General features: G+C 45.6%; 1 protein-coding gene across 1 annotated transcript; it reads right to left on the bottom strand.

Moving 5' to 3' along the window:
- LOC131273033 (L-amino-acid oxidase-like) lies at window positions 1–26203 on the bottom strand. The gene is made up of 6 exons (XM_058277918.1): window positions 25976–26203; window positions 25593–25705; window positions 20674–20875; window positions 17833–17904; window positions 2425–2558; window positions 1–832 (listed from the first exon to the last, which is right to left on the bottom strand). The coding sequence occupies exons 1-6, from the start codon at window positions 26201–26203 to the stop codon at window positions 1–3; spliced, it is 1581 nt and encodes a 526-aa protein (XP_058133901.1).
- Between the last annotated feature and the right edge of the window lie 1488 nt (window positions 26204–27691).

The raw sequence follows: 27691 nt of genomic DNA, 5'->3' as shown, positions 1-27691 counted from the left end.
CTACAGCTCAGTTTTGAGTTGGGACACTTCCAGGTCTCTCGGGCCCTTTGAGGAGGCCAAGTTCACAGCCTCCTGGATGTCCTGGGCGGCCCTGAGGCCTGACTTGATGGCTGTGTCAATCCAGGCATGGGGCAGGGACGTGTGCTCGCCGGCGAAGTAGATCCGCCCTTGAGGTTGGCAGAGTTCCCGAACATAGTCCACGTATTGGTAGGGGGTGAAGGAGACAAAGGCGCCCATGGAATAGGGGTCCTGGCTCCAGTCCTTGACCTTGGAGTAGGGGCACAGGGCCCGGAGCTCCTCCTTGGGCCGGTTGTGGATGGCAGCCAGGTCATCCAGGATGACATCCACCACTCGGGCAGGGTCCATGGCAGTGAAGATTGAGCTGTCATCGTCCAGGGTGAAAGAGGCCAAGAGGACCCCTGTGCCATTAGGGAAGATGTGGCTGGGATAGATGATTAAGCGGGAAGGCCGGTCTGTGGTGGAGTAGCCACCAAAGATACCGTCACGCTCCCAGAAGCGCTGTGTGCAGGCCAGGGCCACCTTGGCAGCACTGTGGTAGTGGACAATACGCAGTGCATCCTCTTTGCTTGGGGAGAGGGGTGGCTGAAAGCGGAGCAGCCGGGCCGCCCTGGTCGTGGTGGCCACGACGACATAGTCTGCAGTCAGCAGTGCTCTTGGCCGCAGAGGGTTGGGGGTCTGGTATCTGATGCGGACATGGTCACCTGACACCTCCACCTCCTCGACTGGTGAGTGGAGACGGACAGTCCTTGGCAAGAGGGAGTCGTGCAGGGCAGTGGGGAGCTGGTCAAAGCCTCCGGTAATTTCATCAAAGCTGAGGACGAATAGACAAGAAAGAGGGAAGTGAGCTGATTGGCAAGGCCATTTGGGGTAGACATGGGCTGAGTCCTTTAAGGGACTTGCTTGGGCCCAGGGCTAGAGAGATGAGCAGTTGGAAGAAGGAGAACAGGCCAGGCCAAATGACCATTAGCTACAAGGAGGTAGTGAAAGGGGCACCTTTAGGCTGACAGGTCAGACAAAGGCCTCCCCTGTGGGCAGGTCCAGCCCGTGCTGGGTACAAGATTTAGAGGATGCATAGTGGTCTAGCACCCAGCCACTCCCCTCTTGCCTCTTTGGGTGGCCATCTCCACACAGTGCTCCAAAGCCCCATGTCATCACCAGGATTCTTAGTCACAGTGCTGACAAAGACACAAGACCTTGCAGTCACTCTCAACCCCTTCTACAGAAAGCCCTTTGTGAGAGCCTAGCACAGGGTGGGCTCTCTATGCATGAAGGTGTAGTGCCACTAAGATTCCCCATTCAGGAGCAGATGTGGCTCAAGAAGTTGAGCGCCTGCTTTCACACAGGAGGTCCCAGGTTTGATTCCCCATGCTTCCTAAAAGCAACAAAAACAACAAACTGAAAAATGTCAGGGGAGCCGATGTGGCTCAGTAGTTGACTCAGAGTAACCTATGTGGCTCAGTAGTTGACTCAGGGGAGACTATGTGGCTAATAGTTGACTCAGGGATGCTGATGTGGCTCAGCAGTTGACGCAAGGGAGCCGATGTGGCTAATAGTTGACTCAGGGTAATCTATGTGGCTCGGTAGTTGACTCAGAGGAGCCGATGCGGCTCGGTAGTTGACTCATGGTAACCTATGTGGCTTGGCAGTTGACTCGGGGAGCTGATGTGGCTCAGTGTTGAGCACCTGCTTCCCACTTATGAGGTCCAGGGTTAGCCCCCAGCCCTGGTCTGTCTAGGGAGTCCCCTTCCCTTCCATCCTTCCTTCAAGCAGACCATGGCTTGAATTTAATCTAATTTGCCCAGACTACCTAAGTTGGGGGATTGGCAGAGAGGACACTAGTGGGGAAAGAAGAGGTCTGGAAGCTGAAATATCTGAGTCTGCTCGGCTCTCCAGCAACCACAGCCTGCCCTCCTGTCGCTATCCACAGCCTTGTTTGTCTGAGTGGGGTCTCACGGAACCAGGGAGCACATACTCCATTTTATTTCACCTTTGCAGCCCCAGAGTGGATGGCTAGCTGCCAGTAGGCTGGTGGCTGTGGGTCCAGATCTAGCCTCCCTAGTGCATCTTTCTGTGCTGAAAGCCTCAAGCTTGAGCTGTGGCCATCGTCCTACAACATCTGTAACCTCCTGGCACGATTGTCCCTTAGCCAGTGGTTCTTAAAGTGGGGTTCCTAGACCAGTGGTATGTGCATCACTTGGGAACCTCAGGCCCAGTCCAGATCTTCGGAGTCAGAAACTCTGAGGGATGGGACTTCCAGAGCTTGAAAACACCTGCTTTCACCCCTTGCTCCCCTATCTGTTCCTTTGGGGATCCTCACCTGCTCTAACAAGTTCTTCCACCACTCTTCTGGTTAGTAACCCACACACCCATGCCCATTCTCCCACCTCCCACTCCAATCCCTACGTTTCGTTGTAGAAGGAGATGATCCTACGCAAGCTCTCCATGAAGGACTCGCAGTAGCCAATATCGACATTCATCAGGTCTCCGATCATCTGCACGGCCCCGCGGCTCAGGTTCCCCACCTTGATCAGGAACTCCTGCAGCCACATGCAAAGGGAGAGAAGGAGGGTCAGGGTGTCTGTGGAGCTGAGGGCCAGAGACCGCAAGCACCAGAAAGGATCAGGGTGGGATGGCAGGACAAGGGTGCACTCAGCTGGGCACAGAGGTCTGAGAACTATGCTCAGAGCTATTATCAGGGCTGTGGAGGCCATGGCCACTGGAGGCTCTGAGGGGGAAGAGGGAGGAAGAGGGGTAATTTTTGGGCATTTTCAGGACTCAGGAATTGTCCTGAATGACATTGCAATGACAGATACAGGTCACTGTACATCTGGTAAGAAATGTGCGGGAGAGAGCATAAACTGCATGTACACCACAATCATCGTTTAGTGGCAATGTTCCAAGGCGTGTTCATCAGTTGTGACACATGGACCACACTAAAGGAGGATGCTGTTATTGTGGGAAAATGTGGGAGGGGAGTGGTGGGGCAAAAGAACAGCAAAAACAGAACAAAGGGTACTGAACTGCAAAGCAAGCCAAAGCTGCGCATCTTCATCTTCCTTACCCAGCCCTTCCCCACCGGTGTCTAACTGATTCCTCTTGGTGCCCTGAGGAAAGATGATTTAGTCCCGGCTCCAAAAAGGTTAAGACTTCTAGGGAAATCTGCCATCCACCAGAGCACTTAAACCTTGGGCCTAAACTAAATGAAGAGCTATAATTAAAGAATTCCCCAAATATTCATGGGAGAATTTAGAATTCTTTTGGGTGCCTATGATCCAGGATTATCTGACCTTTATCAGCTTGTTCATGTGTTGGTCAGAATTCTGATGCTAAATCCTGGATGGCAAAAGCTGGTCAGACCTGGAAAGGGACCTACAAAATTTCTCTTTCCATGATAAATCTGAAAGTCAAATAAGGCTGGGAAACAGGGCAAAGTTTTTACAAGATTACATGTCAGGGCAAATAAAACCTTAAAAGTCTCCTTCACAGATTAAAAAGGAAAAGCTTTACATCTCATATTAAACAAAGAAGTTCAACTTGTCCCATCTGCCAAGAACAAAAATTCTGATAACTAAATCCAAATATTTTAAAAATTCAGGCATACTTAATCTAGGTAAACCTTTGGCAAACAGGACTAGTTGACTATTGTTAATTAAATAAAAAATAACTATGTCTTCTGAGTTATCCACATTAAGTGCAATATAACCAATTTTACATGGTAATATGTTGTAATCTACTTGGGTATATTCTTCCTAAATTTATACAGATTTGCTGATGAAATAAACTAGCATTGTATCTACTAGAAGTTTAAAATGATGAAAATGTAAATCTGTGTTTAACCAAATTGAGATATTATTCTGGCAAGCTTTATTTCAAGAGTTATTGTGTTTTGTAGAATGTTGACTTGAAGACGATTTCTAAGGTCATTTTCGTAATTTAAGTATGTAAGGAATACAGGATGAGTTTTGTTAAGGAAAAAGAGTAGTTTTGTCCTAAAGTAAATGGACTGGATGTTGCAGAATGAGAAATAGGAAAAGTGTAGGAAAAACACAAAGGAATATAAAAAGTTGTAGAGGATGTGGAGAAGTGGATTTTATTTTTCATGTTCAATGGTAAGATTTGAAATGCTTATTTATAAGATTTTTTTAAAGGGCTTTCATATAAGACAATATTTTCATGTAAAATTAGAATTTGCATTTCTCTCTATTAAAAGTGTAAAATTTTTTTTGGATTATTGGCTGCTTTTAGTGAGAGGTTATAAAAGCTTTTGCTTAACTGGCAAAGATTCTATGTCATATCAGAATAGCTTCACTGATACTTATATTGACTTTATCATCCTTTTTTGTTTAAGAGGATGTCTTCTCACTTTAAAAAGAACTAAGTTTTTATTTCCTTTTTAAAAAACAATAATTTTACCTCCTATATTTAATTTAAAATCTTTCATTATCACTTTCGTTAAGTTGGCAAACAACTACTGTTTATCAGTGACCTATAATCCTATTTAGGATCTCCCTGACATATTTGCATTCTCAGAATCAAACACTAAGCCATACGCTTTGAAGACATGCCTGAATTTCCTTATCTTATTTTCAGTCTTTTCTATTATTGATCCTATACCCCTTCCAACTCCCAATCTCAACCTCCAAAATATCCTATCTTCACCATGATTTCCTTTTTATAAATTTTTAAATTTTTATTTTATTTTTTCCATGATTTCCTTTTATCTTCTATTTACCCTATTTTTGCACTATGTACTCCTATCTTGAACACAATTCCTTTGTATACCACCACAGAGCAAAGGAAACCAATCAGAATAAATTCTGGGTCTGTGCCCACCCCCCACTTTGTCCCCAAACAGGTATTCCTGTAATAGCCATATCCCTTTCACTTGCAGTCTTGGCACTGACAGGAAACATTAGATACACCCAACCAGATAGATCCCCCTTTTGGAATGACTGTGCTGGGCATTAAGAGCCCCCAGACTGGTATGACAATGTGACCTCTTAATTCATCCCACAAGGCCAACCAAATCTTCATGTCAAGACCAGATAAAGATACCACAAGAAAAGCAATGAGTGATCAATAACACTAATGACTATAGATGCAAAAATCCTCAACAAATACCAGCAAATTGAATGCACTTTAAAAGAGTCAGAGGGAAGTAGACATGGCTCAACTGATAGAGCATCCACCTATCATATGAGGGTCCAAGGTTTGATTCCCAGGGCCTCCTGATCCATATGGTAAGCTGGCCCACGCACAGCACTGCCACGCAAGGAGTGCTGTGCCACACAGGAGTGCCTCCATGTAGGGGTGCCCCATGTGCAAGGAGTGTGCTACACAAGGAGAGCCACCCTGCGTGAAAAAAGCACAGCCCATTCAGGAGTGGCACCGCGCACACAGAGAGCTGGCATGGCAAGATGACACAAAAAAAAGAGATGCAGTTTTCCGGTGCCGCCTGACAATGCAAGCGGACACAGAACATACAGCGAATGGACACAGATAGCAGACAATGGCGGAAGAGGGGAAGGGGAGAAAAAAATCTTAAAAAAAAAAAAAAAGTCATACACCATAATTAAGTGGGATTTATCCCAGGTATGCAAGGGTGGTTCAACATAAGAAAGTCAATTAATGTAATACACCACATTAACAGAATAAACGAAAAAATACCCAAAACAATCTACACACATGGTCATCTCAATTGATGTAGAAAATTCATTTGACAAAATCATCACCCCTTCTTGATTAAAACACTTATAAAATTAGGATAGAAGTAACCTTGCTCAACATGATAAAGGGGATATGCAAAAAAACACACTGCTAAGATTATATTTAATGGCGAAAGACTGAGAGCTTTTGCTCTAAGACCAGGAGCAAGACAAGGATGCTCACTGTCACTACTCTTATTCAACATTGTACTGGAAGTTCTAACTAGAAAAATTAAGCAAGAAAAAGAAACAGAGCACATCCAAATTGGAAAGGAAGAAATAAAAGTTTCCCTATTTGTAGATGGCATGATTCTATATCCAGAAAATTCTGAAAAATCCACAACAAAGCTACTAGAGTTAATAAACAAATTCAGCAAAGTGGCGGGGTATGAGATCAACACGTAAAAATCAGTGGTGTTTCTACACCCTATTAATGAACAATTGGAAGAATAAATCAAGAAAAATTCCATTTGAAATAGCAACTAAAAGAATCAAAAATGAAGGAATAAATCTAACCAGAGATGTAAAGAACTTGTTTCCAGAAATCTGAAATGCATTGCTAAAATGAGTTAAATATAACCTAAACAAATGGAAGGACATGCCATGCTCATGGAATGGAAGTCTAAATATTGTTAAGATGGCAATTCTACTGAAAGCAATATACTCAAACCAATCCCACTAAAAATTCCAACAACCTCCTTTACAGAAATGGAAAAGACAATCATCATATTTATATGGTAGGGTGAGGGGCCCTAAATAGCCAAAGCCATCCTGAAAAAGAGGAAGAAAGTTGGAGGATGAACACTTTCCAGTTATAAAACTTATTACAAAGCCACTGTAATTAAAATAGCCTGGTACTGGCACAAGAATAGACTGACCCTGGTATCAAAATGAGGGTTCAGAAATCAATCCTTTCACTTATTGAATTTTGACAAGGGGGCAAAAACCACTCAACTAGGAAAGAATAGTATCTTTAACAAATGTGGCTAGGAAAACTGGATCTCCACTCATTTGCAAAAGAATGAAAGTGGACTCCTACTAATGTGGGCTATGGGTGGAAGGCTCTTTGTCTCTTCAGAGATAACCTAAACTATCTGTAACTTGTGAGTGTGCGGTGATAAAAGGCTGCAGTCCTGCCCTTAGTAACCATGGCAAGGACTCCAGTCCCAGGAAACAGTTTAACAATGCAAAGTCTATAAACTTGAAGTATTCAGGGGAAATGCAAACCAAATATGCTAAAACCTTATCTAGAATGCCTGAAGTCCATGCTAAAAGCTTACCTAAGATGTAGAAGATATATATGCTAATTCAAGCCTATTAAAAATGGAAACAAAAAGACCTTTTAGCCTTTCCTCTGTATAAAAAGAACTCAAAAATCTTGTTCCAGGCTCGGGATTAAAACAAAAAGCTCTCGAATCCGGCCAGCCGTCAATAAACCATTTTTCCTTCTCAAAATTTTTCCTGAGTCCTGGCCTCTCTATATGCAAATAATTAAACCTCTCTCAAATTCGACAACACTACCACATGCATATATAAAAGTCAACTCAAAATTGATCAGATACCTAAAGATAAGAATGAGGACTATAAAACTCCTAGAAGAAAACATAGGGAAGCATCTTCAGGACCTTGTGTCAGTCAACGGTTTCTTAGACTTTACATCTGAAGTACAAATAACAAAAGAATAAAATAGATAAATGGGACCGCATAAAAATTTAACAGTTTTGCATCTCAGTGGACTTTATCATGAAAGCAAAATGACAACTTACACAATGGGAGAAAATGTTTGAAAATCACATATCTCATGTGTTTAATATCTAGAATATATAAAGAAATCCTTTAAATTATCAACAAAGAAAAGCAACCCAATTCAAAATGGGTAAATAGTTGAATAGACATTTTTCCAAAGAAGATATACAAATGGCCATAAAGCACACGAGAAGAACCTCAACATTATTAACCATTAGAGAAATGCAAATCAAAACCACAATAACATACCATTTTATACCCTCTAGAAGCTACTGTTAAACAGAAAAATACGAGTATTAAAGAAGATATGAAGATACAGGAAGAGTCATTCAATGCTGGTGGGAAGACAGTTTGGCAGTTTCTCAGAGAGTTAAGTATGTATTTACCATATGACCTGACAATTCCACTTTAGGTATATACCCAAAATAATTGAAAGCAGTGTTTCAAACAAACATGAACATTTGTGTTATTCACATCTGTTGAAAGATGGACGCAATCCAAGAGCCCATCAATCAATGAATGGATAAACAAAATGTGGTAAACGCCCACAATGGAATATAATCTAGCCATAGAAAGGTATAACATTCTGATACATATGACAACATGAAAGTACCCTGAAGACATCAGGTTGAGTGAAATAAGTCAGACACAAAAGGACAAATACGTAAGGTCACACTAGTATGACAAAATTATAATAAGCAAGCAAAGAATCAGAATCTAGAACACACATTATAAGTGAAGCAGGCTAATAAGATAGGGAATAGACTGATCTGGAACCTGACAGAGAGTCCACCTGGACATCAGAAACCCCCAAGATGGCTGCTGGAGGAACCCCACCTCCGGATTCTGCTATCCAGAACAAAGACTCCCTCCTGAGAACAAGGAAAAACCCAGATGTTCCCTAGAAACTTTATCATTGGGTCCACGCTAAGGAATTACGGGTGGGGTAACCAACCCAAATAGCAAACAACTGGAACCCCCTCCCCTGCCATTTGCAATGGGACAAAATAATTAACAGTTTAAAAGCTAGGCACAAGCGCGGGCTCTTGCCTTGCTCTTTTTGCGTATGGACCCTCCTGCCGTCTTTGTGTTGTTTTCATCATTTTCCTTCTGCCACGTGGCCACGCAAGTAAACCTGTGGATTTATAATCTATAATGGGGAATTGTAGCTTGTAAATCAGCCCTCTTCATCCCTTTCACCCCTTTTTCCTCTCCCTGGGAGCCCTGCTCTCTTATTTTCTCCCATTTCTCTTCCCTCCCTACCTGAACAAATTACTGGCCTTACTCACCTGGCATGCTTTCAAAATTAATTTCTGCAGCACACCTGAGAATCCAGATAGAATCTGGTAACATATTTGGCTAGCCAGTCAAGGCGTTCATTGGTAAGTGAAACTATGGGCTACAGCCTGCTTAATGCCTTCCTTTGGTTCTCTATTTTAAACGCGTTTGCGTCTGAGTCCCCAAAGGTTGTGATCCTGGGAGGGAAGGGGCTGAGGTTTGGAAATTCTTTGTGTCTGCGCCGCACACTCCATCTTGTTAGATCTAACCCCAGTCGGGAGGGTTGGGGCACAGCATGGGAGTTCACTATGATGCTGGTCTTTCAAGCAAGACTTTGCCCTCGACGCTGGAGACCGCTGCCTTCCTTCTCCCGCAGCCCTTTCGAGAGGGCACAGGGCAGTAGTGGAGGCCTGCGAGCTTACCCCTCCACTGGGCCCAGGCCTCTGCTAGCGGCTTTCCTACTGACCGCACCCACCTGGAGGAAGGAAGCCCAAAGACCATGGGCAGAGTCTAAACGGATGCCATGGGCGTTCTCCTCAGGGTGGCCACGTGGCCAGAACACCCTTGCAATTTCTAACCTTTACCCATATTTTAATTTTTTACTGAATCTTTCTTTGCAGGTTTGTTAGGATGCTTTGGTCTGTTTTAAAAACGGGAAAATAAAGTTCTCGTGGAAAGTGCCTTTGTTTAGCAGGGGAGCTATTGCCTCTGGACCCCAGAGTCTATTAACTTTGTACAATTAACCTCTAATTACTTAATGGTCTTTTAATAACTGGTTTAACTGGAAAAGTATCACAGTAAAATAAGAACTAAGACTGCACTTAATAATTCTGAAAGGATAGGAGAAAGAAGCACAGTTCGACTTGGCAGCTTCAGGTTAGAAATCACTTCGGCCTGTCTCCCAAGTCCAGCCTGCCCCGGGTATCCCTGCGGCAGGGGCTCTCTGATTTCCTGGGGTGGTGGCGATTAGTGAGCAGCCAAACATTTCCTGAGATTTCACTCAGGAACTTCTATTTGGGTTGGTCTCGGACCCTGGAAAGTAGGGGTGCCGAGAACCAGAGCAGGAAACTGAATGGCCCCCATTCCTTGCGCCCTTCCATTCAGAGAGCAGCCATATATCCGCTGGGACAAACATCTCTGGTGCTTTGATTTGGGGCCACTGCTCAGGCCTCCCAGTCAGCTTGGGCTCATTTATCTGATATCTGGAATCAGATACCCCCAAGACCTGCCCACAAGGATGCTTGTGGGCCACTTATGCCCTGAAAATAAATATTCTCAGGATGCTGAGACAGGGCTTCAGCTCCAAATTACGTCGACTGGTGAGTTTAGTCAGGCTAGAATCCTGGGATGCTAAAGGTCGACTAAAAAGTGCTTCTCATTCTTCCTAGAATAATGGGTGCAACCTCTAACATACCAGCAGACTCCCCATTTGGATGTATTCTCATGAACTGGACAACCCTACCAACTGAAGGGTTGAAGAAGGAGAAACTGATCTTCTTCTGCAACACTGCATGACCACAGTATAGCTTTGAAGGTGGCCAAAATTGGCCTGTAAACGGTACTCTAAATTATGACAGCATTTTGCAAATATACTTCCTCTGTAAGAAGGAAAGAAAGCAGTCAGAGGTTTCATATGTTCATCTTTTTATGGCTCTATATCAGGATACAAGGTTCAGTGGATCTTGCAAGTTATGTTATGCTCAAGAAGTGAAACCACTCCCTGAAGGGGAGGGTGGTATCTTAGATGATCCCCTCCTCGGTCCCGCCTCCCTCCAGCCTCTGCTTCCATGCCTCTTGTGCCTATGCTACCCCAGCAGGAGTCACAAGAAGTGGAGCATCTTTCCACCCTAATAGGGAAACACAAAGACGGCCTCTACCCAGTAAGGAAAGGAGCAAATGGAGAAGCAAGAACAATTAGAGTCCATGTTCCCTTCTCCATGACAGATTTAACTCAGTGGAAGGAACAGTCGGGGCAATTTTCAGAAGACCCAGATAAGTTTACTGAGGAATTCCAAAAGTTAACCCTAAATTTTGAGCTAACACGGGGAGAAATGCATGTTATCCTAGTCTCGTGCTGCACCCCTGAAGAAAAGCGCGGCATTTGAGAAGCAGCCCAGGGGCATGGGGATGGGATGGCTGCCCAGCAGCCCCAGCAATATGCTGTAGGGGTTGCGGCAGTTCCAGAGGTTGATCCTAACTGGAACTACCAAAGAGGGCAAGCAAGAGCTTATATGATTATATGATAACATGATTACTACTGGGAATGAACAAGTGCATTGTCAAGTCTGTTAATTATAATAAGCTGCAGGGAATAACCCAGATGGAAAAGGAAAACCCTGCCCTGTTCCAAGAGAGACTAGTAGAAACTATGAGAAAGTATACCCAAGTTAATCCAGACCCAGCGGAGGGACCGATTATGTTAAAAACCTATTTCATCGGCCAGGCAGCTCCAGATATGAAAAGAAAATGCCGAAAGCTAGCTCTAGGTCCTGGAACCTCAAAGAATTCTCTTTGAAAAGGAGCTTTTTCTGTCTTCAACAACCCTGACCAGGCCTTTAAGGAGTAGAGGGCAAAGAGGGACAGGCAGAAGCTCAGCTACTTGCAGTTGCCATAAATGGCAGCCAGCCACCTCGGGGTCACCCCAGCTCAGGCTCCAGACCCTCGAGATCCCGCTTCAACTTTGAAGAGAATAGCCCCTGGAAGAAAAACTGCCCTAACCCACACAAGGACCCCCCCACCCCCCATTCCTGCTCCCGGTATGGGAAAACAGGCCGCAGGGCCCTGGTGGCAACAGCTTCCCTGTGGAGGACTGAGGGGGCCTGGGACACAGAGCATCTCCGTGGATGACTCCATGGAACATCGAACTAGAGGAGCCCCAGGTGATCTTCGATGTGGCAGGTAAAAAAATTAACTTTTTAATTGATACAGAAGCCACTTACTCAGTTCTGACCTGTCACTCCAAACCTCCCTCCCCTAGAACCTGTCCGGTAGTGGGTGTAGATGGTAGAACTAAAGTTCGATCTTTTACTGAACCCCTTCTCTGCCAGACAGGAAACCTAATTGTAAGCCATGAATTTTTAATTGTCCCTGAATGTCCCACCCCCTTACTGGGGTGAGATTTACCTAGTACTCTGGGGGCATGCATCCAACTAGTAAGGATAAATAGAACCTCGAAGGTGCCTGTAGCCCAGTGCTCCCAGGAAGAACGTGGAACTCTGTGTTTAGCCATGGTTCTGGATCAAGAGTCTGGTGTTTCATCAACGGCCATTCCCCAGGAAATCAAAAGTAACGTAAATTCTATTGTTTGGGAAATTGGGATACCTGGAAGGGCCCTCTGGATTCCCCCAGTTTCCATTTCTTATGATGTTAACTAGCCATACCCTCATAAAAAGCAGTACCCCCTCAAGGAGGAGGCTGTTAAAGGCCTCCAGCCCACAGTTAAAAAATTCTTGGAGAATAACCTACTAATTCCCTGCCAATCTCCCTGCAACATGACAATTCTACCTGAGAAAAAGCCCAATGGTACCTACAGGCTAGTTCAAGACTTGAGAGCAGTCAGTAGCTTTGTAATACCAATTCACCCAGTTGTACCCAACCCTTATACTCTGCTAAACCGGGTCCCAGAAACTGCAGCTTGGTTTACCATTCTAGACTTAAAGGATGCCTTTTTCTGCATTCCTCTCTACCTGGACTCTCAATTCTTTTTAGCCTTTGAATGGCAGGAGTCCAACACTAGGGACCCAGTCCAACTTACATGGACTATGTTGCCTCAAGGGTTCTGCAACAGCCCCCATATTTTTGGGAATGCCTTAGCTCAGGACCTAGCTGACCGCCACTTGCCACAGAGTGTCCTTTTACAATATGTGGATGATCTGTTGCTTTGCTGTCCAATGAAGGAAGTTTCTGATGCCAATACCGTTTTAGTCCTTCATTTCCTAGCTGATAGGGGCTATAGGGTATCAGCATCCAAGGCAGGAATCTCTCAGCAAAAAGCTTTCTATTTAGGGTTCCTTCTTACCCTGGGGGAAAGGCCTCTCTCCCCAGAAAGAATTCAAGCTATCACTAGTATTCTCCTACCTCAAAGAAACAGCTGAGAACTTTTCTAGGAATGGCTGGTTACTGTAGACTGTGGGTACCGAAGTTTGGGAAAATAGCCCAGTCACTGTACAGTGCTATTGCAGGAGTGGATAACCAACCCTTAGAGTGGGGAACAAGCCAGAAAGTTGCCTTCAATGCCCTAAAACAGGCCTTAGTTAGTGCTCCAGCACTAGGAATTTCTAACCTAAGCAGGCCTTTCTTTCTATACATAACTGAAAAGAAAGGAATAGCTCTGGGAGTGTTAGTCCAAAAACTGGGTGAAGTTTCTTGACCTGTAGCTTATTTCTCTAAACTGCTAAACAGTACAGCACAGGGATGGCCACCTTGCTTAAGAGCAATGGGGGCAACAGCCCTTTTAATTGAGAAAGCCGGCAAACTAATTTGGGGGCAACCGCTCACAGTTTTCACCCCAGACCAGGTAAAGGATGTGCTTGAGGCCAGGGGCCACCAGTGGTTTACAGGTAGCCAGTTAATTAAATACCAGGTTCAATTGCTAGAAACCCCTGACCTGCAAATAAGGGTGTGTCAGACTCTTAACCCAGACACCCTACCACCAGTAGAGGGCCCAAAGTCAGATCCTGAAGGACGCCTTCTCTGCTTCTGCCTCGAAACATAACCAAAACTATTCCAGCAGGCCGGATTTAAAAGATGAGCCTCTTGTGAACCCGGACATTGAATGGTTCAGAGATGGAAGCAGTTTTATGAAGGAAGGAATTAAAAAGGCAGGCTATGCAGTGGTTTCTCAATTTGAAACCATAGAAGTCAAAGCTTTCCCCCTGGCACTTCAGACCAGAAAGCAGAGCTAATTGCTCTTACCGAAAGTTTAAAACTAGCTGTTGGAAACTGAGGCGCAGTGGCCTCTCAAGGAGAGACATGCTGTCTCCAGGCTAGTGCTGTCTCCATGGCTACTCTTGCAACCTCAGGCAATTAAGAGTTTCTGGCAAATCGGAACAAGCTATTCAAGGCTGAAAGAAAAGATGAGCACATACCTTTTGTAGTGAATAGAACACTTAGACTTTGTACCTTGAGATAAGATTTTTAAAAATTCCTTAGACTATGGGTAATGCTACTTAATGTTCCTGCTTATTGGCACGTAGGCTCCGTGTTCCTGCTTATTGGCACGTCCACCGGGGTATATAGAGAGTCCCTTGTAAACAATAAAGTAGTCTGAGGAGTTATTACTTGCAGACCCCCTAATCCCAGCTCTCTTGCTCATTCTTTCTCTTTGTTTCCTTCTACTTTTTCTCTTTTTTTCATTCCCGATACCCTTTGGGTCCAAATCTCCAACACTAGCAGCTGGGAAATGGGCTCATATTTACACGGACTCTAAGTATGCTTTCCTTGTCCTTAACGCTCACTCTGCTGTTGGTGAGAACGAGGCTTGCTTACGAACAGTGGGTCACCTATTAATCATAGACAAGAAACCCTAGATTAACTAGAAGCCACACTGTTACCTTAAGAAATAGCTGTTATGCATTGTCCGGGACATCAGAAAACAAACACTGCTATAGCAAAGGGAAATGCTTGAGCTGATGCAGCTGCTAAAGCAGCAGCACAAACCCAGGTCTCCCTCCTACCCCTTATCCCAACACCGGTACCAGTTCTTGAAGTCCCACAGTATACCCAGGATGAACAAACCAGGGCAGCTAGCCTGGGGTTCACCCTGGAGGCTGATGGTGGCTTGTTAGAAATACTCAAGTCTACCTTCCAGGAGCAGTGCAATGGAAAGTCCTTCATGGACTTCACCAAGCCACTCATTTGGGGAAGGATGTCCTAACTGGCTTCGCCAAGTGGGTCTTCAAAGGACAGGGCCTAGTGCAAACAGTCAAAGAAGTTATCAGGAGTTGCTCCCTGTATACAGTAAATAACTCAGACAATGGGATGCTGAACTATCCTCCCCCCTTAAACTCTCCTGTCCAGATGCAGGAATCATACCCTGGGGAAAGCTGGCAAATAGACTTCATCCACATGCCATCTTGCCAGGGCTGTAAGTACCGCTTAGTACTGGTAGGTACTTTGCCTGGGTGGGTAGAAGCATTTCCCACCAGGAGAGAAATGGCAACTCAAGTGTTTAAAGCTCTCATAAAAGAAATAGTTCCCAGGTTTGGATTGCCTAAGTCCCTCGAAAGTGATAATGGGCCAGCTTTTACTAGTAAAATAACCCAAGGTCTGTCAGCTGCCCTTGGAATTACATATCATCTCCATAGTTCCTGGAGGCCCCAATCCTCAGGGAAAGCAGAGAGAGTTAACCCCACTTTAAAGGAAATTCCAGCTAAACTCTGCCAGGCAACTGCATCTCCTTTAGTCATCAATTTACCCATAGGCCACGTTTAGCTCCAAAAGACCCACTTCAGCTTAGCCCCTTTGAAATGGTTTATGGATGGCCTTTCCTTATCCAGGACCTCATGCTAGATCCAGAAATTAAAAAACTCACAAAATATTTTATCAACCTAGGAAAAACTCAACAAATCCATGAATTATCTTTACCTAAAATTAAGCCTGGAGACCAGGTTCTAATAAAAACCTGGAAAGAAAACAGGCCTCACTCTCAATTAGAGCCTAAATGGAAGGAACCTTATCCTGTGGTTTTAACCATTCCCATAGCTGTTAAAGTTAAAGGAATTGCCAGCTGGGTGCATTATCCCCAGTGAAGCCAGCTGTCCAAGGAGGGATCAACTCAGCAGAAGCACCTGACAGGTCATACGAGTGCCAGCCATTGGATGGCCTAAAATATCTCTTCAAGAAATGAAGCTATGTATCATCTAAATCTCTAACCCATTGCCTTAAAAACCCTTGTCCTTTTTTTTTTAAAAAAGGCAGTGTCCCTTCTCATCCCCCTCTTAGCTGCTTTAAGCATAACCAGCACCATCGAAAATAGGGGTTGGCAATCTATACTAAAACTCCTTATCTATTTCAATTGCTCCCTAGAACTAACAGCATGGATAAAACCCACTGTGCCTTAAAAGCTCCGAAACAGCAAGCAGACTCTCTTGCTGCTATGGTAATGCAAAGTCACAGGGAACTTGACATTCTAACTGCAGCACAGGGAAGGGTATGTCCTTTCCTTAAGGAAAAATGTCATCTCTACATAAATTACTCTAAAACAGTCCTAGACAGTAATCAAAACCTGCAAAATAAAACCCACGAATGTCAAGAAAATATAGATTTATAAACACCTGGCCTTTTCTATTCTTATGGTCCAGTGTCCTCTTAGTGGACCCGTGTATTCTTAAAATTCTAATTAAATTTATTTCTTCCAGGATCAACATCTTGTTAACCATATGGGGACTTCATCCAGCTTCATACAGGATGCCAGATCCGTCTTCTCCCAGTCGAGATAGAGTAGCAAGGGAGTTCTATGCCTTCTCAGGCAGTGTCTGTGAGCCCGTAACTGGCAGGAAGCAGCTACAGAAGAAAAATCATCTTCCTTCAGCACCGCTTTAAGATTAAAGGTGTAGAACTCGCTGAGGGGGCAATGAAGCAGGCTAGTAAGATAGGGAATAGACGGATCTGGAACCTGACAGAAAGTCCACGTGGACATCAGAAACTCCTAGGATGGCTGCTGGAGGAACCCCACCCCCGGATTCTGCCACCCAGAACAAAGTCTCCCTCTGACAAGGATGTTCCCTAGAAACTTTATCATTGTGTCTTCACTAAGGTATTGATGGGTGGGGTAATCCATCCAAACAGCAAACAGCTGGAACCCCCTCCCCTGCCATTAGCAAAGGGACAAAATAATTAACAGTTTAAAAGCCAGGCACAAAGCGGAGGTGCTTGCCTTGCTCTTTTTGTCTACAGATCCATCCTGCCCTCTTTGTGTCATTTTTGCCATTTTTCCTCCACCATATGGCCACACAAGTAAACCTGGGGACTTTTTATAATCTATAATGGAGAATTGTAGTTTATAATTCAGCCCTCTTCATCCCTTTCACCCCTTTTCTCTCTACCTGGGACCCCTACTCTGTTATTTTCTGTTATTTTCTCCCATTTCTCCTCCCTCCCTACCTGAATAAATTACTGGCCTAACTCACCCGGCATGCTTTTGAAATTCACTTCTGCAGCATAGCCAAGAACCTAGATAGAATCTGGTAACATAAGGGCACTGATAGCGAGAGGGTAGGGAATAAGGAGTTAAGGCTAAAATGTACAGAATTTTTAATTTGGGATGATCAAAACGTTTTGGTAATGGATGGTGGTGGTAGCACAACATTGTGAATGTAATCAGTAATACTGGATTATATATTTGTGTGTAGTTAAAAGGGGGAATGTTGGGTTTATATAGGTTACTAGAATTAAATTTTTTAAAAAAATCCAAGGAATGCACAACACAGTGAACCCTAAGTTATACTGTGGACTACAGTTAATAGTACAAGTATAAAAATGTGCTTTCATCAATTGTAACAGATGTACCACACTCGTGTAAGGTGTTAATCATGGCGTGGTATATGGGAACCCTGTGTGTTCTACATGATTTTTCTCTAAATGCACCACTTCTATAATAAAGAAGAAAGCCTGTTCCTGCCCTCATAGAACTCACCTTCTATCGTGCGATACAGCTCACACACAAGTTAAGTAAAGTACGCATGGTGAAAAGTGTGAACAGTGTTGTGGAGGGAGACAAAGCAGGGAAGGGCAGTCAATAATGGACTGCCAGAGTGGAGAGGGAAAGCTCAACTCAAAGGGGACATGTGAGTGACTCCAGGCAGAGGGAAGATGTCCTGAAGGAAGGGTCGGCTTGGTGTACTTAGGAAATTGCAGGGGCCATTGTGACTGCCACAGGTAAAGGGCAGAGAGGAAGGATGTGGCTTTCACTCTTGGGGATACCTGACCAATGGGAGGGTGATTTCTGGGCACAGGTTCCCTCTGAGATCTGGGACCACCTCAATGCTGAACATCCCTAACTTCTGCCTTGAGCCTGGGGAGGGGACTGAGCCCTGCTTGATGGGGTGTGGGCTGCAGGAAGGGGGATTCCAGGGGGACTGACCTTGGTGGAGAAGGAGTCATATTTCGCCAGCAGCTGGCTGCAGGTGGTACCTTGCTTCAGCTCTTCCTCCACCTGGGCATGGGGAAAAGAGAGAAGGAGAGATGCTGGGGACTGGTGCCCATCAGATCTGAAGGCTCTGTGCATGCCCCTTGCCCCATCCCCATCCACTCCCATCTAATTGTGCAGGCACGTGAGACTTGCTAGATGAGTTCAGGTGGTGAAAACCTAACCTCTGGTTCTGGACAGACGATGAGGGTTGTGGAGGTGAGGGCCAGGCCATTATACTGGAGTTCTGGAGGAGGAAAGTCTACCACCCTCTTCCTGTGTGGGGCACACTTCTTTAGTCTTAACCAGGTCACGGTGAATGGTACAGGAATGGCTGGAGCCCCCGGTTGTGGAAGTAAAGCCATTGGAAGCAGGGCTTTTGATGAGGCTGTTCAGTTAAGGTGTGACCCACCACTCTCATTCAGGATGGGTCTTTTTTTTTTTGAGCATTTAATTTTTTAACAGTATGTTTTTGAAGATACATAAATCACAAACAATGTTACATTAAAAAATATTAGGTTCCCACATACCCCACCTCCCACCCCCACTCCTCCCACATCAACAACTTCTTTTATCATTGTGGCACATTCACTTCATTTGGTGAATACATTTTGCGGCACTGCTGCACCACATGGATTATAGCTCACATTGTAGTTTTACACTCTTCCCCAGTCCATTCAGTGGGTTATGGCAGGATAGATAATGTCCAGCACCTGTCCCTGAAATATCATTTCTGACAACTCCAAGTCCCAAAAACACCCCCACATCTCATCTCTTCTTCCCTCTCCCTGGCCTCAGCAACTCCTGTGGCCACACTCTCTTTTGATGAGGCTGTCTAGTTAATGGGTGGCCCACCTTATTCAGGACAAATCTTCATCCTGTTTTTGGAGGCCTTTACAAGAGGATAAATACAGAGAGAAAGCCACAGCAGCGATGAAACCCAGGGAGAAGGGAGAGACCAAGCAGGTGCCACCATGTACCCTGCCGCGTGACAGAGGAGCCAAGGATCGCAGGCAGCCGAGCTCCAGGAAGAAAGCATCGCCTTGATGAGGCCTTGATGTGGATATTTTCCTGACCCTGAACCGTAAGCTCATAAATTTCCCTTGCTTAAGTCGAACTCATTTCGTGGCAGGTGCTTTGCACAATCTAGGAAATGAAAATGTTGGGGCCCCTGAGCTGCTGAGTAAGGCTCCAGTTGAGCTGTCCAAGGGCTGGGCGTGTCCCTGCAGAGCCTCTGCACTGTCTTGGCAAACCCAGGCCATGGGCAGGGGCTCCCAGTAGCGCACTCCTGTGAAAGAGTCTGGCTGCCCCTGCAGGGAAGTCAAGGGGTTTTCAAAGTGGAGGGAATCCCAGCTCAACAGCGAAAGGTGAGCAGCTACCACAGGCAGAGTCTGGCATTGCTCCTCCTCTCTAGCACTCATCTGACTTGACGATTCTTATCACCCCGGCCCTCACCACATTTCCAGGACTTTGACATTCCCACGGTCACTCGTTTCATCCCCACCACCAACCTGTGGTCATTCTACAGAAACCAGGCAGGATCAATGGCCTACTGTAAGTTCAATTGTGTCCCCCCAAAAGAAGAGTCCAAGTCCTACTCCTACATCTATGAAGAGGCTATTTAGTTAAGATGAGGTAAAACCCAGGTTAGTGTGGGCCTTAAACCAATGTGACTGGTGTCCTTATAAGAAGAAGAAATTTGGGCATGGACAGAGAGAAGATAGCCATATGATGGAAGGCAAGGTAGAGTTAGACCTCAAGCACCTGGCAGATTCCTGCAGACTTCAGCACCAGCACGGCCCTGGGGACACACTGATTTTGGATTCTGGCTTCCAGAACTGACAATGTGTTTCTGTGGTTTTGAATCACCCCAGCCTGTAGCAGCGCTGACAAATGAGGCCACAGGCAGAAGCAGCTGGGGCAGTGTTTGAAGAGTCTGGGTTCTAGCATACCTACCTAACACCTCGATTGGGAAGACAGTTTTAATGGAAGCTCTTTTTTTTTCTATTTTATTTTATTAAAAAAAATTTAAAAAAAATGTTACATTAAAAAAGTATAAGAGGTCCCCATATACCCCCCACCCCCTCACCCCACTCCTCCCACATTAACAACCTCTTTCATCATCATGGGACATTCATTGCATTTGGTGAATACATTTTGGAGCACTGTTGCACCACACGGATATTGGTTTACATTGTAGTTTACACTCTGCCCCAGTCCACCCAGTGGGCCATGGCAGGACATACAATGTCCAGCAACTGTCCCTGCGGTACCACCCAGGACAACTCCAAGTCCTGAAAATGCCTTCACATCATATCTCTTCTTCCCTCTCCCTACTCTCAGCCGCTACCGTGGCTACTTGCTCCACATCAATGTTACAATTTCTTGCATTACTAATCACAATAGTTCCATAGTAGAATATCAGTAAGTCCACCCTAATCCATACTCTATTCTGGCATCCTGTGGACCCTGGGATGGTGATGTCCTCTCTATCTCTGTATTGAGAGGGGGCTTAGATTAACAGAAGCGCTTTAGCTTCCTGCACAAGTTCAGTGTCGGTGCTGGGATGTGGAGATGCTGGGGTGTCGGAGCCTGCTGAGTACAGGTCTGAGTTGGGGTGTGAAAGAGGGAAGGAGGACAAAGATCAGAGCAGTAGATGCCCCTATGGCTGCGCCTAGGGTCTGGGCAAATGAGAGAGAAATTAAAGGAGGTGGCGACCCAGGAGTGCCCGGGGTTCACGGGGAAGGGTCAGGGGCCTGACACGCATGAGGGCTGCCTGCGCCCGCCTCCACTCACCTTCCGCAGAGACTTGATGAGCAGCTGCTGCGCCGTCTTGCCCTCCTCATCCGCCTTGAGGCGGTAGTCCAGCAGGTGGGGACGGGCCTCCACCTCCCTCACCTGCCGCCGCACCCCATTGACCAGCACCCAGGTCTGCGGATTGTGCATGATGAACTTATTGAGTTTCAGCCCCAGCTTCCTGATGAACTCACGGGACAGCCTGTGGGGTGAGTCAGAGAGGGCTGAGCCAGGACTGGGAAGCTGCTGGCCTCCTTTCTGCTGGCGGAGCATGCCGCCTGCCCCTTCCTTGCCCTCAAGGATTCCCTGGGCCCCCCCAGGCCTCGATGCACAGGTGCATTGCTCCTGAGGAGCAGGGCCCCTGGGCCCCCCCCTCCCAGTGCTCTCTCGTCTCTCCACACCTGCCGGCCCCTCCCTGCTGGCTGCAGTTCCTCGCCTCCAGCTCTGGCCGTCTGTCGGCTGCGCCACTTGGACACCACAGGAATCTTCCTCTGGTCTCTAACAGGTCCTCTGCTTGACCAGCTCTGCTCTGAAGGGTAGGGTCTCCCGTACAGGTAGCCGCCACAAGCCAATGCCCAGGTGTCCCTCCTGGAGCCCCAGCCTGCCCAGGGGGCACCCAGGCCTTCCTTCCAGGAGGGCACCTTGCTACTCCTGCCATCGCAAACACTGCCCTCTGCCTCTTCAATCCCATTTACCTTCGGCAACTGTGCCCTTCTAGAGAGGCAGAGAAGAATCAGTTTTGCTCTCACTTAAATATCCTGCCATAACCCACTGAATGGGCTGGGGGAGAGGGTAACCTACGATGTAAAGTATAATCCATGAGGTGAAGTAGTGCTCCAAAATGTATTCACCAAATGCAATGAATGTGTCACAATGATGAAAGTGATTGTTGATGTGGGAGGAGTGGCGGGTGAAGGTTGGTATCTTATGTTTTTTAATGTAACATTTTGTGTGATCTATGTATCTTTTAAAAACAAATAAAAAATATTTTTAAAAAACACAACAAAACTGGTGCTAGGGAGTGTAAACTACAAGTAAACTGTAGTCCATGTGGTGTAGCAGTTCTCCAAAAAGTGTTCACCAAATGCAATGATAGCGCTACAATGATGAAAAAGGTTGTTGAACAGATGAATGGATAAACAAAATGTGGTACATACATACAATGGAATACTACTCAGCTATAAGAAGGAATGCAGTACAGACACATGGAATAACATGGATGAATCTTGAGGACCTTAGGTTGAGTGAAGCAAGCCAGGCATTGAAGGACAGATACTACATGACCTCTGTGATATGAAATAAGCAAACCTAGCTGTCTCAGAGAGCTAGAGACTGGATGATAGGCTTACAGGAAATTGGGGGTGGGGGGGTGGGGGAGAGGAATTTTTTGAGTTGATGCCTACAGGGGTGAAATCTATGATAAAGTGGAGGTAAGTAGTTCAGTGAAGGGATACGATGGGGGCATAGGATACTTTTGAGTGGGGCTTTGCAGGCTTGAGGGGGCTTGGGTTGGGTGGGTGGGTCAGATGGCCCAAAGAATTGGGGGGAGGGCTGGGGGGAACATTTGAACAAGGGAGATTGTTAGGTATGTGGTTGAAACTACAATGTTGAGAAAACTCTTTAGAAAATATAATAAGGAAGGGTTACCTGCTTAAGGTGCTTAAGGGGAGCGTCTGGCAGAGGGGCTGGCTTCTAGGGAGTGTGTGAGTGCTCATCTTGTCATAGTGTGTTATATAATTGGGTGGAGACCCATACAATGAGTGGGAAGGTATACCAATATCCTGGGGAGGCCTGAAGTTCTGGAAATAAAGGAAATTGTGTCTCCCAAGTGAATTGGTGGCTCCCAGTGGGGGAGAGTGTAATATGTCAAGCCCTCAGCATTGTTGCAAGTATCTGTGAATCTGGGCCTTCAAACAGTGAAGAAGCGTTGTCACTATGGGCTCTGAGGGGAGGAGAGAGAGGAATAAAATAGATAGAAGCAGGTAACTGGGAGGTCAATGGAATTGTTCGACAAGATCATGCAATGATGGATATAGGACATGTTAAATTTCACCAAAAATGTATGAAATTCTATAGGCTAAAATGTAAACCATAATGTAAACCATAACATAACTGAAAATTTAGAAAAGTATAGAGTCTAAAATATAAGCCATAATGTAAACCCAAATGGAACCATGATTGGTAGCTCTGTTTCAATATCTTTACATCAACTGCAGCAAATACAACATGAACATGTAGAAAGATCATTGCTGGGGAAGGGGGAAAAGAGTTGGATGTTGGATATATGGGAGTCCCCTATGTTAGTATATCTGAATTACTGTGATCTAAACCCTTTTTGAAGACAAAATTAAAAAGTAGGAAAAATAAAAGGAGGTAGACACTAAGGAAGAAACAAAAGAAATTGTCTTACCACTGAACCTACAGTGAAACAACTATTACAGTGATGATAGGCAAAATGTCAAAAACAATGTTTTATGATATTTTTCATTTATTTTTACTTTATTTTAATTTCTCTAAATTCGTTTGTATCCTATTTCTAATCTTTAAACCTACCACTACTATTTCATTTTCCTATTAATTGAATTTGGCAATATATTAGGCTTCATTTTTGAAGTTTTAGACCATAGAGAGGTTCAACAATGGCAGGGGAGGAACACTGGCATGGGGTGTTATTGATGGGGGACATGTGGTTGGGAGGGAGTTCTCTGGGGCATATATATCGGGTACATAAAAATGTTCAGATATATGTAGGATATTTTCATAGTAGTTACAGTTACAAATAACAACTACGGGAGTGCTGAGTTCCTAGATAGGGGAGCTCTTCACATTCCCCAATGGAACAACAACAATCCCCCAAGAGCAACAGCAAAGACCAGTGAAGGTGGATGGTCCAACAATGAGCCCTCGATACTGATGACTATGCTTATGGCCTGTGTACCTGAAAGATGAACTAGGCCTAGAGCTGCAGGGTGCCTAAGAGTTACCTCCTGGGAGTCTCCATGTTGCTCACATGTGGCCACTCTCTAAGCCAAACTCAGCATGTAAATGCATTACCTTCCCCTTCACCATGGGACATGACTCCCAGGGATGAGCCTCCTTGGTGCTGAGGGATTAGTACCAATCACTAATGGGTGATGCATCTAGAAAAAAACCTCGAATGAAAGGGGGGATTGGTAAAGACCAATGAGATTATATGGCTAAGAGTCTTCAAAAAGAGTCAGGAAGTCATCAGAGGGGTCATGTTTATGCATGCCTCAGCGGGATCCCAGAGACAGCCAAAGTAGATACAACCCCAGTTACTGGTGCTCCTGAGGGCTATGGAGAAACACAGTTTCTGTGGTCATGGCAGTTTGCTCTGGAGTTCAGTGCCTTGTCAATGGGCCCTACTTTGGGATTTGTGTTCCTGAGTGTGATAGAGTTGGACTCAGAGGTGATCTTTCTACACATGTCTTTTGTGTCACTTTTACTGAAACTGTGATTGGTGAGGGGGATGGTGTATACCCAGGAGACTTGAATCTCTGGACTGGCCATGTCCCCACTGGGCCCTGAGCCTCAGCCGAGTTGCAACTCCTACTCTCCAGTTTGTTGGACTTACAGAGGTCAGCTAACAGGGAGCTGAAGATGGTCAACCACCATACCAGGAAACAGAGTACCTACAACTCCAAGCAGGAGAACTGTAGCCATCAACCATGTGGGATCTAAGCACCCTCTTGATATAGAGGTGGAGTGGACATCAACATCCCAGGGTACACAGGATGGAGGAATAAAATATGGAATAGTGTATTTACTCTTATTCTACTAGAACTGTTGTGACAAGTAATGGAAGAAACTGTAGCATTGATCTTGAGAACGTGGCCATGGTAGTTGCTGAGGGCAGAAGAGGGAAGAAGAGATGAGATGTGGGGACATTTTTGGGACTTGGAGTTGTCCTAAATGATACTGCAGGGTCACATGATGGACATTATATATCCTGCCATAACCTACTGAAGGAAATGGGAGAGAGTGTAAACTATGATGCAAACTCTTATCCATGTGGTGCAGCAGAGCTCCAAAATGTATCCACCAAATGCAGTGAATGTGCCACAATGATGAAAGAAGTTGTTGATGTGGGAGGAGTGAGGGGTGGGGGGTGGGGTGTATGGGAACCTCTTATATTTTTTAGTGTAACTTTTTTTGTGATCTATGTATCTTTTTAAAAAAAGGAATTTAATAAAAAAATAATTTTAAAAATATGTTGAGGTCAGAGGAGTGAGAGTGTGGGTTGTGGGGTATATGGGAACCTCATATTTTTTATGTAACATTTTTTTGTGATCTCTGTATCTTAAAAAAAGACAATTTCATAATAATAAAAAAGAGTTTGTTGATGTGGGACGAGTGGGTGTGTGAGGTGTGGGTATATGGGAACCTCATATTTTTTTCTGTTTCAATAACTTAAAAACATTTTTTAAAAAGATACATAGATCATACCCATGTTACATTAAAAATAATTTTAATGTAACATTTTTGTGATCTATGTATCTTTTTAAAAAAGGAAATTTAAAAAATAAATTAAAAAAAGACAAAGAAATATGAGGATCCCATATACCCCACTCCCCATACCCTGCACTCCTCCGACATCATCAAATTCTTTCTTATATTTTTTAATGTAACATTTTGTGTGATCTATATATCTTTTTAAAAACAGACAATGAAAATAGTTTCATTTAAAAAAACAAGCAAAACCGGGTGCCCCGAGAGGCTCTGCAAGTGACCTGGGGCCCGGTAATGATTTAAGAGCGATTCTGAAGCTGAGGTGGGTGGTCCTGCTTCGCAGTCACCGGCACTCCGGTGGAAGCATTGTGCCTGCCCTATGCCTCTTGGCCCCTGTGCTGACCCCGCCCTGTCCTTCCCAGCTGCCCCGCCAGTCTCCCGACACTTACTTGTGGTTGCTAGGAATCCTCATGGGACCAAGGTCCACGTACCACTGGGTTCCAGGTACTCTGTGTGTCTGAATTCTGCCACCTACATGCCCCGAGGCCTCCAGGACAGTCACCTAGAAGGACAGACCTTGCCTGGCCTCACCAAACCCAAACACATCCCTCCCACACCCTCTACTTGGTTCTGGGAGGGTCACCCAGCTGCCACAGCCCTTGCTTGCCTCTCCTAGTTAGAACTCAGTTCAGAACCCAGTAGTCAGACCAACCAGTGCCCCTCGCCCTGCCCTTGCCTAGACCCCTAAACCCATCGCTTGCTCTAGCTTCGAGGTACATCCCACTTGCTTCTCCCCTGCCCCCCGTAGAGGCCTCCTGCACCCCTAGTGTACCTGGTGGCCCGCGTCTTGCAGGGTCTTGGCGACAGTGAGCCCGGCCATGCCCGCTCCAATCACCACGATGCTTTTCCTCTCTGCTGTCTGCCCCAGCCCGTCCTTGGCCAGCTGCACCATCTCTTCATACTGGGGGTCCTCGAAACATTTCAAAAGCTCCCTGCTGAAGGCCCCGGCACCTGGGGTCACCGTGGACAGGAGCAGAAGCGACAGCCACCCTAGGTGCATGGCGGTGGAGGCAGCAGTCAGGAAAGGGGCCGGGAACACAGAGTAACACTTGCTGCGAGCGCAGGTTATATCCCTGCACCTGTGATGCAATAGTGCATCACTGCCATTTGCCTTCCTCCTTCCCCCGTGGCGCTTCAGGCACAGGGATGGCCCTGCCTGCCCCACGCCTCTCTCTGCTAGCTTCTGTTGTCCCTTTGCATATTCCCCTCAGGGGACGAGGACCTCCGCCCAGTGGGGGGCTGCCCATCTTTCCCTCTCCCCTCTCCAAGTAGACAGACTGTACCACTGGTAATTGCAGTGAGAAGACTCTGACTCATCTGGAGCTGTGGAAGGACAGGAGCGAAGGTGGGGCGTGTGATGGCCTTATTTGATAATACAACAGGATCTGAGATATGGAAGGAAGATCCTTTCCAAGCCCCCGAGAGCCACTGGCTCTTCTGTTTTCCACGTTATGGGTTCGTGAGTGTTCCTGCGCCTCATTTCCCAGAAAGCCTCGCCTCGCTGAGGTTAAAGAGGTTGTTGATGTGAGAGGAGTAGGGTCAGGGGCGAACCTCATATGTTTTGAATGTAACCTTTAAAGGAAAATAAAGAAGAGAAACAAAACAACAAAAACCAAAAACGAAAACGAAACAAAAAAGCAGCCTCAGATGGCAGGTAAACGAATGAGTATTCCAATAAAACTTTAATTACAAAGACAGAAAATAAAAGAATATTCCAGATGGAAAGCCTGCATTTCCGTCTACCTCTGGACATTTGCTTGTTTTGTCCTGGCTTGACTTCAAGGAAGGATATGCTCTACCTCGTAGGACCTTACAACCTTCCCTGTGGGCCCTAGTAAAGGCTACTTTTCCATTTTCCTTGGTTTCTTGTTGCTGTTCCTTTCCAAGCTAATATCCTTGACCTCATTTCCCTCTGACTCTTTCCCCACTGTGGGAAAACTAGGGAGGCTGGCTATTGCCTCACTCCCTCTTGCCTTAGGAAATACGTGCTCATTTTTGTGCAGGTACTTTGAGCTGTCTTCTCCGAAATAGGAAGAGCTGTGCATGAAAGAGGTGCACCAGATTCAGCACATTAGGGCAAAGGATTCCTCTCTGGCTGGTGGGAAAAGTAGAGCCTATTTTCTTTGAGGTGAAGGAAAGCCCTGTATGGTCCCTTTACTTCACGGTGAAAAAATGAGATCCAGAAAGACTGTCATGGCCGTGGGGCTCCACAGCACAGGCAATTACTATTTGCAAAGCCAAATGGACACCAGACGCAAAGTTCTGAGTGCCCCCCTGTCCCACTGGCCAACTGTGCTCCCCTGAGTTACTCAACCACCCGCCTTGAAGGGCACTGCATCCTGTCCTGAGGTGTGTGTGTGTGTGGGAGCTGCTGAGGAGCCCAGATATCTGCTTTGGGCTGTGTCTCTCTGCTGCACACTTAGCATGGTCATGACTCCACTGGGGCCACATCGTGACTATGTTCTGGATGAATGACTAAGTGAATGGC

Source organism: Dasypus novemcinctus, chromosome 16 (genome assembly GCF_030445035.2).
Source record: "Dasypus novemcinctus isolate mDasNov1 chromosome 16, mDasNov1.1.hap2, whole genome shotgun sequence".
NCBI lineage: Eukaryota > Metazoa > Chordata > Mammalia > Cingulata > Dasypodidae > Dasypus > Dasypus novemcinctus.
This window is presented reverse-complemented; position numbering and strand designations above follow the sequence as displayed.